General features: G+C 35.8%; 2 protein-coding genes across 2 annotated transcripts in view; one reads left to right on the top strand and one right to left on the bottom strand.

Moving 5' to 3' along the window:
* Nucleotides 1–5,960, top strand: part of LOC135077046 (scavenger receptor class B member 1-like) — a 35,169-nt gene extending 29,209 nt beyond the window's left edge. Inside the window, exons 6-12 of the mRNA XM_063971640.1 lie at nucleotides 705–908; nucleotides 1,550–1,674; nucleotides 1,906–2,067; nucleotides 2,598–2,704; nucleotides 3,047–3,165; nucleotides 3,322–3,447; nucleotides 3,778–5,960. Of these exons, the coding sequence (XP_063827710.1) occupies nucleotides 705–908; nucleotides 1,550–1,674; nucleotides 1,906–2,067; nucleotides 2,598–2,704; nucleotides 3,047–3,165; nucleotides 3,322–3,447; nucleotides 3,778–4,095 (1,161 nt within the window). The 3' untranslated portion in view covers nucleotides 4,096–5,960. The remainder of the gene's footprint in view (nucleotides 1–704; nucleotides 909–1,549; nucleotides 1,675–1,905; nucleotides 2,068–2,597; nucleotides 2,705–3,046; nucleotides 3,166–3,321; nucleotides 3,448–3,777) is intronic.
* A 17-nt stretch (nucleotides 5,961–5,977) lies between these two features.
* Nucleotides 5,978–15,161, bottom strand: part of LOC135077051 (uncharacterized) — a 28,836-nt gene continuing 19,652 nt past the window's right edge. Inside the window, exons 2-6 of the mRNA XM_063971648.1 lie at nucleotides 10,197–10,306; nucleotides 9,737–9,843; nucleotides 9,132–9,271; nucleotides 8,141–8,847; nucleotides 5,978–7,099 (exon numbers count right to left, since the gene is read on the bottom strand). Of these exons, the coding sequence (XP_063827718.1) occupies nucleotides 6,938–7,099; nucleotides 8,141–8,847; nucleotides 9,132–9,271; nucleotides 9,737–9,843; nucleotides 10,197–10,306 (1,226 nt within the window). The 3' untranslated portion in view covers nucleotides 5,978–6,937. The remainder of the gene's footprint in view (nucleotides 7,100–8,140; nucleotides 8,848–9,131; nucleotides 9,272–9,736; nucleotides 9,844–10,196; nucleotides 10,307–15,161) is intronic.

Raw genomic sequence — 15,161 nt, 5'->3', positions numbered from 1 at the left:
ACTGTTTATGCATAGAATAATGATGGTAATTTAGGCTGAAGCCGGCAAGGCCAGCTGCATTCTAGCCTGGAGAAGGGTCTAGAAACTCTAGAACTTGGGAGTTATTGACCGTATTGGAGGACATAACTTATCTTGATAGAGATAATTCCTATATTAAGATAGTAAATGGTCGCAAAGTTCAATTTCGCGAATTATAAATACGAACACAAAACCTTTCCCTTCGACATTAAAAAATTAGGAGTACATAATGCGATCTAGATTTTTGAACTTCCTAGCTTGTACTTATTTACTAGACTTCTGAAGTCTTAGAAGGTTTGAATTCTTCTAGGGACAAAGTTAATGTTGAGCACAGTCATGTAAATAAAAAAGTTTTGACTAGCATTGATAGAATAACTTGAAGTTACTTAAATTAGTTATTAACAAGACATTCCTCTTGCCTCTGGTAAATTAGAGAGGGTTGTTCTCTCGCATTATAGTTTCAACTGATGATGTTTTTTTTTTAATTTTTATGAACTTTTCCAGCTAAGCTAAATTTACAATTATGCTAGGACTGGATTCACCACAATTATTCCAGCGCAATGGGGTTCAAACTACCGATCCTCGAATCGGCAGTCCGACACTAACACCGTTGGGCCATTGCTGCCTAAATAATGATGAGGGTATTCCTTTCTGTTAACTATGTATACTTTTTTCACTGTCTTCAGGCAATCAGCACCCTCCTAGCCGACAAGCTGGGGTACCTGGCCAATGCAGGGGCGTACTACTCCATCAACGCGCTCGGCTCCAAGCTCTTCAGGAACCTGACGGTGGAGGAACTTCTGTGGGGGTACGAGGACCCCATCGTGACGGTTGCCAACAGCCTGCTGCCCGGCTGGATCGACTTCCAGAAGATCGGCATTTTGGACAGGGTATGACACTTTTCACTCTTAACAATTTTTAGTAGGTCTATATTAGTTGTAACCAAAAAAGTTAGGTTCTGGGGTGGAGGCCGCGTGGGACTTTCATTCACAACGTGGACCGAAGACATCATAAAGGTAGCAGGAAGGCGCTAGACGCAGGCCGCTACCAACCGGTCAACATAAAAATCATTGGGGGAGGCCTATGTTCAGCAGTGGACGTCCTATGGCTGAAATGTAATGATAATGATAAGTAGGTAAAGTTAGGCATAAAAAAATTAAGAAAGTTTTATCGAGAAGAACGGCTTCTATGAATAGTTTAATTATTTGTCTCACATAAAAAAACCAAAAGCATCGCGCATTTTTTTTAACGGGCGAATCGTATTTTTTCCGCAAGATGTCAATTTTAATGTTTTGTTTTTTCTTTGCTGCCAGTATATTTAGTTACGATTTTTGTACGCTTTTTACTTTTTGTGGTTTGTCTAATGATGAATAATGAAGATATGGCTGCAGAAAGAGAGAGACATACCGAACCAAGGCGATAAAATCTGTTAAAAATGTTTTATGTAAGTCCTTGATTTAAGTAGGTTTTTTATGATTAAGAACTTAAGGATCTGAAAACTGATAACATAAATGCCTATGTTTATTTACAGTTCTACGCAAACAAGGACGAGGTAGCTGAAGTTGAGATTGGTGACGTCAGCAATAAATTCTCCATCATCAACTGGAACGAATCACCTGGCATCGTGGAACAAGGATTCACGGATTTGAACACGAGGTAACTATCATGTTCAAATGTAAAGCTTTAAATCAGATTATATTTTAAAGTTTTTCTAAAATATGAGAAAAGGATCGTGTTGATAGAGCTGAAAACTCTATGATATTTCTTGATGTCATCAATTTGTCTTAAAATGCACACATTCTGCTAAGAGGCTGGGAGATTCTTGTGACAATAAGGGTCTCTTATTTTTTAACTTCGTAACCTTAACAATGACCTCTCTCTTTCCAGCATCCCTTGTAACCGCGTGCAAGGGACCTATGAGGGCCTGATGCTGTCCCCCAACTACCCGAAGGACCGCGTCATCAACATCTTCAGGAGGCAAGCCTGCAGGATCTACCCGTTCGCGTTCTACAAGGAAGTCAATGACAAATATGGATTTAATTACTACAGGTGAGTTGCGGTTATATTTCGGCTAAGTTTTAGATCAGTTTTTTTTTATGCAAGGCAGGCTCGTATTTGACCACAATCGCACCTGGTTAAGTGAGATTAATAAAAGATAATCGGGACTATTTCCACTTCTCGTTCCCACCGTTGCAACTCCTGTGTAGTCAGGAACTACTGCTTGACTACCAATAAAACCCAACCAATGAAGGTCAAGTTTGTACTGGGGGATAGTTCTGTCATTGGACTCGCAACGAAATTAATCAGAAGAACTCAGATTCTAAGTTAAGGTCGGGCCAGTAAGCGAAAAGTTCTATATTTGAGTCCTACTATCTGAGGCAGTTGATCGATTGGCGTGTCTCCAAAAGATGTGTTGTGACGTTTGATGAGGCTGCGGAGCGAGCGCTTGAGGGAGGAGCTATATCTACACCTACTGAAGTCTTGAAGGTGACGCTTGAGAGGAACTAGGAAGCTATTGGGTTTATTTATATAAAAGTACCTGAGTATGTTAATAGCTTGACTTACGATTTCTTTTTCAGGTTCAGGATGGAGCAGTCAGCTTTCAACACCTCTTCCCCCTACGCTTGCAAGTGCAAGGAGAACTGTCTCCCCGATGGCTTCGTCGACGTGTCGAATTGTTACTATGGTAAGTGCTAATGATTTAAATCAACCGCTTTAAAATCAAAATTGATTTCGATTCCCACCTTACGCAGTTAGATTTTTTAAAAGTTATTTTTAAAATATTTAGATCGAGAGACGACTCTTAAGGCCAGAAAAAAATTAGTAACTAACTTTTTCTACAGTACCTACTTATAAAATCATTAACAACTATCTAGACTAGAACTAGATTGGAAGAGTTCCAACTCTCCAACCAACCTAGAGCATGATAGGATTTTTAGACTTTTTTAATTATAGATAAATTGATTCTAAAGTAAATTTTTAATACAAGAGGACAAACCAGTTTCTTAACCTTCATGTTATATTCCAGGATTCCCTATTGCACTATCGAAGCCCCACTTCCTGGACACAGACCCTCAGCAAAAGAGTTACTACGAGGGCATGAAACCTGATCCTGAAATACATAGCTCTGTCTTGGACATGGAACCGGTAAGTACAAGTTTCCAAGATCTAGCTATTTGATTAGCTGTACTTATCTTACTTAATACTTAATTAAGTAAGATACCTAATAATGTTATTAGGTATTTTGTTCAGCTCGGCACCAACAAATATAATTATTGACCGCTCTTATTGTACTTCTTGCAGACTCTGGGAGTGCCTCTGGCATTATCATCAAAGATGCAAGTGAATTTGGCGGTCAGGACATCCTCTGGGAACCCAATTACCAGGCCATTCAAGAACAAAGTGGTTCCTATGCTTTGGCTTTCTTTGGTAAGTGTTTTTTTAACTTCCGTTAACCCCTCGTGGAAAGATAAATATGCTTGTGCTACGGGTTCACCGTAATAGTCGACCAGTGTATTGGGGATCGAACCCGCGTTCCTCGGATTCAACCCAACATCCGACGCCATTGTAGATTGTTAAGAGGAATTTGATGTTAAACATAATACCAGTGGTCGTGACGTGCTCTCTCCTGTCACGGCTTATACTGAGCAGATGCCATTTTGGTGCGTGTACTCTGTTTTTTTAGTGTTTATGTTGTTATTTATTTGTAATGCTTTTAATACTCGCATCAAATAAATACTATCTTTCTTCTCTTTACAGTACTGTAAGGAACCTCCCCCACCAGTTTTAACGCTCTTACAACTGCGTCTCGTCATCGCCCCACCCCTGATCATCACAATCGAAGTTCTTCTGTTCCTAGTCGGGGCCTACCTTGGCATCCACGGCTTCTATAGAACTTGTAGGCCACAGTACACCTTCATTGAAGATGGAGACAAGAAGAAAAGTGTTGGGAATGTTGCGGTTTCCAATGTTGCTGAGAACGCAACGTTTGAAGACGATGTTTTGGCAAAAGAAGCAGTGTCTTTATTATCAATCAGGGAAGAAGAGGAATTACCGAACCTCATTATTGATACGTGATGTGACAGCAAATAACGTGTTTATGTGACGGTTATAAAACTTTGAATCAAAAAATTGCAGTGCTCAAATATTTTTAATCGGGGTTTTAAAATTCTTTTTAAAAGGTGGTTTCATCTTGCCAATTAGGTACGCGCTGTTTTGGTTAAAAATGCTTTAATATTAATACATTGGTGTGGAGGGTTCAGAATAAAGACAATTTTGGGAAGATATTAGATATTAAAAATACATTTCGTTAGTGACTTTTTTTTTTTTTTTTTTTTTTTTTTTTTTTTTTTTTTTTATGTGATAGGAGGCAAACGAGCAGACGGATCACCTGATGGTAAATGATTACCGTCGCCCATAAACACCCGCAGACCCAAGGGCGTTGACTTTGTACAACATCAATCAGTTTTGCATTTATTTGATAATATTTCGATCACCATGATTTAAAATTATTACGAAATTCATGAAAATTTAAGTTACCATTATTTATTTATGAAAATAAGTAGTAATTGGGGAATTTAATAAAAGAGGGGTTAAATGGTGTTATAAAAATAATTTTATGCGTTAAAACTAAGACTTCTTGATAATATTCTAAAAATATGTACTTATTAGTAAAGATATAATATCGTGAGACTTATATTTTATTGACTATTGCCATGATAAGTTATTATTTTAGATTATTATAATGTAATGTAAAAAGGTACTAGATCAAGGTAGACAAACATAATAATTGTGTAATGTTGGTGGCAATATTATTGTAGGTCATACATAACTATTCCATTACATATACTTTTTATATTTTTGTATTTATTACTTTGTTTTATAGAAATCATCCGTAGACTCTTCAGTTGTATGAAGTTAGTTAGGGGAAGGTAATTTTTATTTAAGTACTTTGTAAATCAAAATTAAATGGCCACATAGTTTACAATACTGTAAACAAATGCAAGTGAATTCTTCCGTTCTTTATATTGATTGGTAGGTGATTCCAAGAAAACCGTAACAAATTCAAGCAGTGGCCTCAGTCCGAGGCTATGTGACCTGGCACCTAAATGACACAATATCAGTCCAAGTTCATCGAAATCGAAATGTATTTATTCTGTTGCATAATATTTGTTTACTTGTATGTGAAGATATTTTTAACACTCGTACGAGTCACAATTTTGTGTGCAAATGGCAAATGGACGTACTCGTAAGTGAATTTAATAATATAAAATTAATGTTGCTTAGAGCATTTAAAAAAATATAAAAGATTAACGTTTGTCACACTTTGTCATTGTAATTGTTGCGTTTTTACAACAAAAATTTATAGGAAATTAATAATTTTCTTCTTCTTTTTTGATGATGTTGGCAATACACGTCGAGGTCGACTTGATTTGTGCCATTTTCAAGTTTATAGGTGATACAAGTTACAAAATGAGATCAAGTAATGATATAATGAAGGATGATAGATGATACCCCTTCCCACCCTTTGAGTCTCAGTAAAGTTGTGGTGCTTTACTGAGACCTCCTATGGACAACTTGAGAGAACCAGAAGAATCACGATGCACTGTTTTGCTTCACTCGCCCACACTCATCCACGTTCACGAACACTTAATGGTTAATAATCCACCATTATTACACATTAATAGTCGCCCAAACACGAATTTGAGGAAATAAAACAAAACCGCTAACATGACGCTTCAGATTCCCGCCAAGAAGTCATTAATAATTTTGTAAATTCATTACAACATAATATGCACATTACTTCTTCCCCTAATATTTAGTGAGTAACTAATATTTTTAAGGCAATGTGATATTAGACTTTTAGATTAATATTAATTGTTAGTGCTGTAAATAATTTGTAAATAAAAAACACATGGTGTCTGTTTTAGTTAGGATATTGACATGGAAATAAAAAATATTTTTATATAAACTGGTTTTATTCATCTTTAATTTAAGATAGGATCTGATTCTTTAAACATTTACATGTAATTTTGAGATTTGCAGAATCACTACCTTAAAAGTATAACTTAAAATATTTGTAATTTACAAGGTAAAACTAAACATATCTCTAAAATACTCAACAAAAGTTAATTTATATGTAATTAATTCAATCACAGATCTTTGAGTGGTTATAAGAAAGTTTTTGAATATAAACAGAAAATCTTATTTGCAACTAAATACTGCCGAATTGAAATTATGTATAAGTTTTATAATAAGTTACTATATCATGATAATTAAAACTAAATAACAGACTAGAAATTATATTTACAAATATGGTAAAGGCATGGTTAATATAAATAGTTAACCAAGGTAAATAAAGATTTAACTATAATATTACCTAATACTAAAAAAGAAATTGTACTCCAATGGCAAATATTCAAATTATTTTTCGTTTTCACATCTCTGAAGTTATCCAATATTTTTTTAAATGGCAAGTTTTTGAACATCAACAATGGAAATATTATTTCTAAAAAATACCTACATTTAATTATTTTATTTCAGGTATTTAAACAGGTAAGTATTGGTAACTATGTTAAACTATTTTTTAGCTGGTGTTTTGTCACCTATAAGGTGACAATAAATACTTCTTTCAATGGTATCTAAAGGTGAAATAATCTTCTCCGCCAATCAATAATTTTCCAGGGCCTACGTAAACGATAAAGCATTTACTAAAACCTTAAATCTTGCTATGGCCGATCTTTATACTGTCACATTGATAACAAAATTATCCTGATTAATTCATTCATGAATCAACAACATACCAATTGTCATCTTGAAAGTGTCCTTGACAAACTCTATGCTCTACAAAAAAAATCTCTTGAATATGCTCTTGATAAGCGTTTGTCCCGATTGTGATATCATCCAGGTAGGCTTATTTTTATGTAGCGTACACATGGGTATAGATCCAGGACACATAATGAGCTACATTGGTGTATACGTCTGGCACTCCCCGCCTGGCACATCCAGACCCGAAGGAGGTCAGTCCTCGCAATTCCCAGCGCCCTCTTGATCTGCACTGGAGAGGACCCCCGCTATCACCCTGAAAATAAATTAAAGAGGTTCTCTTTCCATTAGGTTTCCTTAACCGGTTGGTGGATTAAAGTGGACTTATTCCTCGAAGTTCTACCGTTCTACTAAGGGCTGAATTTTACCATAGTCTGATAACTTTCAACTGAAGAATAACCTTGTCTCTTTGACATAATTATTTGCCATACTGAAACTGTAATGTGCCAAACTTAATCTTCAGTTAAAAGTTATCCGACGGTAAAATCAGCCCTAAAAGTTTTATACTGCTTTTGCAAGTCAATGTCCGTTGCCGCTAGGTACGTGGTACCAGTATGTAGGAGTAGTCCTAATATTTATGTATTTACAAAAATAGTAGTTGAATTCATAATAACCTACAGTTATCTGTATCAGTTATATGCATAAAAAAATTGAATAATACATATCTACGTTACATACTTAACATACAATGAAGTCATTAGACACACATTAATTGTCAAATTAATGATGAACTAAAAGGCTTTTAAAATAAATTAATGTTGTTAAATAAATCAGAAATTGCAGTAACTTTTTTATAATAAGCATTACTAGCTAATCTAACATAATAAAATACGTTACATCTAAGCATGCATGATCCTTTTAATCAAATTCCAGTTTTTACGTTATGACATGCACACCGAACGTTTAATTAATCGTACTATATTATTATCTAGACTAGCTCATTATTTAACTAGATGAACTAACAAAATTTTGAGTTTATACTTCATAAGCACAACAATAATAACAAACTGGGTACTTGAATATAATGAAATATCGATTTATTTTTAATCATAACATTATTATACTTATTAATTTTATACGAATTGATAAACCATAATGATTGACATTTGTAATGAGATCATTTCAAGATTAGAAACTTCAGCAATCAAAATCGGTATCGACTTATTTTAATTGTATTTGGATTAATTACAAATTATTATGACCAACTTTCATCTTTGAGACTGTCAAAAAATTCCATTAGTTTCTTTTATTTGAAACCTATGCAAATTTTTATTGTTAGTTACTTTTCAATACTTACCACACAGGCTCCAGTGCTGCCATCTGTGCTTCCAGCGCACAGATGCCCCTCATTCAAGGGTAAAGTTAAGGAATATCTATCCCTGCAAATTCTTAGCGGAAGAACTGGCACTTCTGCTTCTAACAACACATCTGTTAAAGTCCCATTCGTCTGTTCCCTACCCCAACCTGTAGCATAACACTCATCTTTAAAGTCTAAACCATTATTATCATCAATAAACGGGTCTATTTCTTCACCGAACATTAACTTTTTATCACTTCTATCATTCACATTCACTTTTGGAACGTCTTTGGCTAACTGATTCTTAATAAGTCTCACTACACTGTCTAAAGTGGCACTGTCGTACACAATATCACTATTTTCATTGTCACTTCTGTATAGTTCTTCGTTTTTGTCGGTTTCTTTCTTGCTGTCGTTGGCGACACGGACGTTGTACCGCAAGTTCTTGTGTTTTTTGGTGAAACCGGAGAATAAACTCTTGGTTAAATTCCCCAGTTTCTCCAAATACTTTACAGCAGTATCTGGGTTGGGTTTGGGTGGTTTGTGGGTCTTCTTCTTTGCAGGTTCAGGGCTGGACTCGGGTCTCATGAAGAAAGCGGAGCCTTTCTCGTTGTAGTTGGAGATGGGAGGCTCGAAGGGCGGGAGGCAGATGGTGCGGATCTTGCTGCCGGCGCTGACGTCAGCGGCTTTTGTCATCTTCATGAGTGCTGAAATAGATAAGAGAATGCTTGATTACTGTCTGTGTAATGTATTTACAGACTGTTGAGAATTACAGGTATTCAAAGGAGCAAATATTCAAATAACTACATTGTATGTTGATTAATATTACAAATATTTAGTAATTCCATAACCTTGTTCATGATCTAATTAGAGATTCTAATTTCAATGATTGTAAGTTACTGCAACTTTTGAATATTTTCTTCAATGAAGATTGCCTATAATCATGTTTATTTTGTTCCTCTTTTCTTAGAGACTCTAATCCAATGCTTACCGATGTCATGCTGGTAGTTGTGGAAGCGGTGATGGAGCACGATCCTCTCAATGGGCACGTAGGCCCCCTTCTGTTCTGCGCGGTCCCACTCGCCCAGCACTGCTGTCCACAGGGCTGGCACTGGCAGGTTGAAGAGCTCACTGAAATTAAAATTTGAGTGATTTAAATAAAGATGAGTGTGACTTTATAAGTGCCAAAATACTGTTCAAAATTGAATAATTTTTTTTTTTGACTAGACAGTAAAAATATTTTCTAAATAATGTGATTTCACGCTGTAAAGAAAGTTCATGATTAACAAACAAATACAGACAGTTTTTTTAAGTTTATCGGACAACTTTGGACCTTGACATAATATTCTCATTTTATCATCACCATCAGCACACTGCTGGTCTGGGTAAACTTCTCCCAAATACTCGCAATATTAGGGAGGTTTTTCGAATTCGGCTTTTTGCATCCAGTTTTTTCCACCAAAATTTCATGAGTCCTCACTCTAACACAGCTGGATAGCTTGCTACACAACGCTTGCAGTCTCAGCTCAAGAACTCTTCGTTAGTGATTGTTCTATTCAACATGCTATGCTAAGTTCTGTACAGAGGGTGCAATACTTATGGATGCAGTGTGCGGTGGTGAGCAGCCAGAGCGGGTGCACCAGCACGCCTCCACACCAGTGCCCGATCAGCCCGTAGTTTGGATGCAGAAGTTGCAGAGACACCTGGAAACGCAACACAACAGCAGTTTAAAATGATATCTCCATATTAAACGACACTTTAAAGTAGGTTGCAACACGCTTGTAAGTTTTAATAGTAAGGGGGTGAGTATTAAGTGAATAGTAACAGTTTTCGTGGCATACTATATTTATAATTATTTCAATCATCATCGTCACCTTAGTCTATAGCAGTCTACTGCTGGATGCAAGCCTTTCCGTAAATAATAATCTCCTGCTTTTATCCAAAGCCACTGCCAGCTGTCTGCTTAAGATAGCCGGTGAATCGAACAGGGCGGCTTCTTTTTCTATGTTTTAGTTGCTGTTGTTTTCTTGATTTTACAGTTTTTTTATGGACCCACCTGCCAAGGCCAGGCCCCTCGCTTGGACTCGCGGCCCCTGATGATGCGCAGCTGGCCGGCTGACCTCTCTCGCGGCTGTCTCGTGTGCCGCCGGAGAGATACGCCACATTCTGAAACAGAAATAATGGAGAAGTTACTGTTTGTTTTACAAAAGGCACGTTCACAATAATGACCAAATGTTTACAAAAAAGGTTGCCGGAATGCGTTAGATCAAGATTGCAGGCGCTACCAACTGGTCAATTTAGAAATCATTGAGGGAAGAGGATATTCAGCAGTTGAAGTCCTGGTGGCTGAAACGATGACGATTATTATTTTATTTATTTATTTATTTTATTTTATTTGGGATAACAAACAGTTTGAAGGCAGCGCAAGACTGGTTGGAGGAGAACTTTGTTCAACAGTGGACTTTTAGTTGATAAACAACGAACAAAAACATTAATCCTGTCACTAATCGTTAAACTTAAATCGTTCACGAAATGTAATAAAAACGTCAAATTATTAAGTAATCCATACTTATAAATAAAGACATAATCATTATTTTATTTGAAGTTAAATACATTATAACATGTTGATGTAAGTACATAATAATATAATCGAGCAGTCATGTATTATGTTGTTTCAAATAAACATATAAATGCGTGTTAGTGGCCTTTTTGCGGGTAATAATGTGTATTACAGTATTTATTGCCGCTAATGAGAGCCTCTACACGCTATGTACACTCGGACTCAATGACAGTTGCTTATTTGTTTTACTAATGTAACGACAAAACGGTTGTCGTTTTTATTAAAGTTACACTAACTAAATAAAAACAAAGTAAGTTAAATTGTGCTCAGTACAGTGACCAATATTCACTGCAGTAGAACAGTTAGATTATGTCTTACATTATTTTATACATAGGTAAATGTAAAAGTGCTAACTTACATACATATTGACAGAGTTATTTTTCTTGTTTTTTGATTAATATCTTATTATTAGATATTGATAGATATTGGACCTGGAAATAAGACAGTGCAGAATCGTTTAAGTTCACTAGTTACAAAAAATAAGTAATGTAATGTCTTTTTCTTTTTAATGTAGTTTTATTTACATTTTATCTACGTTTTATTTGCACCTTGTCGATTAGTTTGACTGCCGATAGTGATTAAAATAAGGCTGAGCCATCTTCCTTTAATTTTAACAAACATCCCAAATCTGTCAAACTCTATTTTAAAAAGACCGGTTATCGTTATAGTTACGGTTAAAGTGATGCAACTCAGCCTAACAATATCAGCAGTTTATTATTCCGCAAGTCTACAACTCCAACTGTACTACACTCTATAATGATAATGCATGCAAAAAGCAGCAGTGATCCATCCATACACGTCAATTAACGTCAGCTCGAGCCCCAAGCGCGCGTGACGGCTTTTTGCGAGGTCTGACATCCGCGGTGTCTGACATCCGCGATGTCTGACATCCGCATCGTGCCGGACATCGGGGCTTCAGGAACTGAAACGTTGACTTTGTAAAGTGAGGTCTGCTATGTGTGAATGATTACGAATAAAAAATCATTCATCGAAACGAAACGTGTTTTACAGTAGCGTTAACTAGTTATTATTACTATCATTAACTAGCTTTCCGCCCGCGGCTTCGTCCGCTAGAAATTTTGTCTGTCACAGAAAAATACTATCGCGCGCGTCCCTGTTTCAAAAACCGGGATAAAACTATCCTATGTCCTTTCCCGGGACTCAAACTATCTCTATGCTTTTCATCAAAATCGCTTCAGTTTAAGCGTGAAAGCGACACACAGACCGACAGACAGAGTTACTTTCGCATTTATGATATTAGTAAATATTTGTTTTAAGTTCACACGTGTATATTATTATAATTATCATTAATTACTGAATCTAAGTTCGTGCCTAAGTATAATAAAATGTTAACTAAAATTTTTTTTAAATTTTTTTATGTATTGAGTGAGTATCGCTCACGATGCTTTGAGCACTTTCAATTCTTTTTTGTGAAATGAAATCTTGACAGCCAAAATCGTAATATAGGTACTTTTGTTTTGGTTACACGTAAATATTTATGTAACAGTTTATATTTATATTTTATTTAATAATCCTAGAACAGTTTTAAATAACAGGATAGGTAATTGTAACTTCCGCAAAGGAGTCACGTGACGTGCTACTTTGTTAAGTAATGAAATACCAATGAGTTCACACGACAAGTTATTAACAAGTATGACGTCACAGCCGGTAAATATAGCATCTTCTGTCACAGTAACAGGTGCGATTTTGCAAAAAAAAAAATTTGAAGTGCTGAGCTGTCTTCAAAGAAAATAAATAGCAAGGAATTATTCTAGAAAACTGTTAACATACTGCGCGCGCGGCGGTGGGCGGGGCTTGTGTCTATATTTGACGTTAAATTATTGGAAGCACTTGTCAAGTGAAATGTAACGCTATATTAGCGTCCTTCCTCTTGGTGTCTATTGAAAAATTACTAGGAAAATGGTTAAAGCAAGCCTTAGAAGTCTTGCCATTCTGTCTTGGAACTTTTTTACTTTATTGATTTTGTTCGGTGATGGAAAAGATAAAAACTAAAAAATACAATTGCGGTAGAGCGATACAATGTATTCAAAGAATAAAAAAAAATAAGAACTCAGTTGACATTCTCTAGTTTTATACACAAAACCTTATCAGCAACTTATGCTGCCATTTAGCGTCTATTATTGAATTTAGATTTATTAAATTTAGATTTATATTATTCTAAAATCAGATCGACAAAAGAATCCTACAATCGCTAAAGTTTTAGGCTACAGGGTTTTGATTCTGACACAGATGACTAACACATTCACTTAACAGTTACAAATTAAGTCACCTTTTACATAACACTTTCAGACTGAATTCTTTACCGCGACCTTTATAGAGTCAATAGAGCAATTTCTCCGTTACTTTGTGTGCGCACGCGCCTTTTGTCGACTCATGAATATTGATGTATGTTGCAACAGTTGCGCAACACGAGGTTAGAATGACAACCACAATAAACGAAACATGTAGAGTACTAGTCGATATTTTAAGGCATTAGATTCTAACAACGTTCTTCTAATGATTAGAAGAACGTTGTATGACTGAGAAATGACGCATCACTATTCATCTTCATCATCATTTTAACCACAGGACGTCCATTGTTTTCCAGATTGGCAGGTTGGTAGTCCAAAAGGCAGATGACCTGTAAAGGTTGCTGAATGCAGGCATCTTATTAGTAGTTACTTAAATTCTGTAACATAACTTGTGAACTCATTTCTTGTTTTCTTCGTGTAAAAATAATATCTGACTTTACAAGCTGGATCATGTTTCAATTGGGATGTTTATAACGTACCTTTCTAAATACAGGATCATCTCATTACTAATTCATATTATTCAAAGCGTAGAAAAATCCTAGACCTAAAATTGATTTGTTTAAATAGCTAATAAAAATATACATACCTAGTTGTCTTTACCTATGACTAAGTATGCCTATACGTTTTACTGCATGGCACAGGAGTCACTTCAACTGTGGCGCACACAATACATACAAAAATTGGGGTGGCTCAAAATTTGAGTATTTCTATTGTATTTTTTTCTTACTAAGTTACTTTATGCCGCTTGCAAGCAATAGTCCGAAGCCACTACCTAGCCATATCTATACCATACATAAGTAATCAAATTTCGTAAGTTCAACCCGAGCGCGATCGACATATTGCGTCACATCGATCCGCAGTGAAAGTGCACCATTATGGTGATGGGATGTTGATGAGGTGCATGACTGCATAGTGCAGCATTAGCTTTCGTCGGCGTTGATTCTGGTCAGATTTGTCGGGTTCTGTCCAAGATATTATGCATAATGTCATGTTGAGTAAGAGGATCAGTGAAGTAGCAAATTACTTACAGGGCATTGTGCACTCCTAGATTGCATCTCACTTAACACCAGGTGCGATTGCGGTCGAATACCTGTCTTGTCCTGCTTAAAAAAATGTTTTCCGGAATAGTTACTGTTTATGATGTTGCTGCTTCTTACATATTGCATAAAAAGGCATGCCATGCCAGTTTCCTGCAGTGATGGTGTAAGTAATTCTAAATTCTTGCTGATACCTATTTGGCTTTATTTGCACTTGCGTTAGATTTGTAGTGTACAAAATGTACTTTAAAATCTTTGGTCACGCTTTAAAAATTTCATTCTTTAAATTACTAAAATGTTATGTTCATCCTTCATTCCTTTCATACTAAGAGTAGATTAGAGGGTCTCTTTCTTTTTCTTTTCTTACTCATTTACGCAAGGAAATCCTTTATGTGACAGTAATCTATGCATGTTCGACAATATATTATGTAGGTATAGCTAGGTGTATGATTTTCAGCGATAAATCCACTGTTTATCATAAATAGCCCATTAAATTTCAAACAGAATTGTCCCCTCAGTAATTCATCACACTTCCACCTGTCATCCTAGCAATTACGAAAGCACCTTCCCTCCATAGTGCGTTATATCAGAGACGTTTTGATGGGCCTTTGTTTTGTTCCATTTGAGCCCAATGACTGGAGATTGGAACAAGAAGTTACAATTTAACGGCCTATCAAGTTATATTGATCGGTTTGGATGATTATCACGTTTTACATTGTTACTATGATCACACTAGACAGGGGTCGGCAACCTTTTGTAAGAAGTCAATATGCAAAAAAACCCACGTCTTTATTCGCAATTAAGTTTTTACGGAAATGAAATATTATGTAGGTATTCCTTGGGAACTCTTCGAAAATTAAAATACCACGGAAACATACATTTAGTTATGAAAGTTGCGTAAATAACGGTTGAAATGCAACGGATAAACGGATAAAGCAGATTTATATTATAAAAAACTTTTTGTGACATTTCATGTTTCTGCTTACAAGATCTGTGGACCATACTAGAGTATAGTTGAAATAGGTTTATATAAACCTCGTATTGATATTGTA

Source organism: Ostrinia nubilalis, chromosome 12 (assembly GCF_963855985.1).
Source record: "Ostrinia nubilalis chromosome 12, ilOstNubi1.1, whole genome shotgun sequence".
In the NCBI taxonomy this organism is placed as follows: Eukaryota; Metazoa; Arthropoda; class Insecta; order Lepidoptera; family Crambidae; genus Ostrinia; species Ostrinia nubilalis.
The sequence above is the reverse complement of the archived record's forward strand: the minus strand, read 5'-3'. Positions and strand labels throughout refer to the sequence as shown.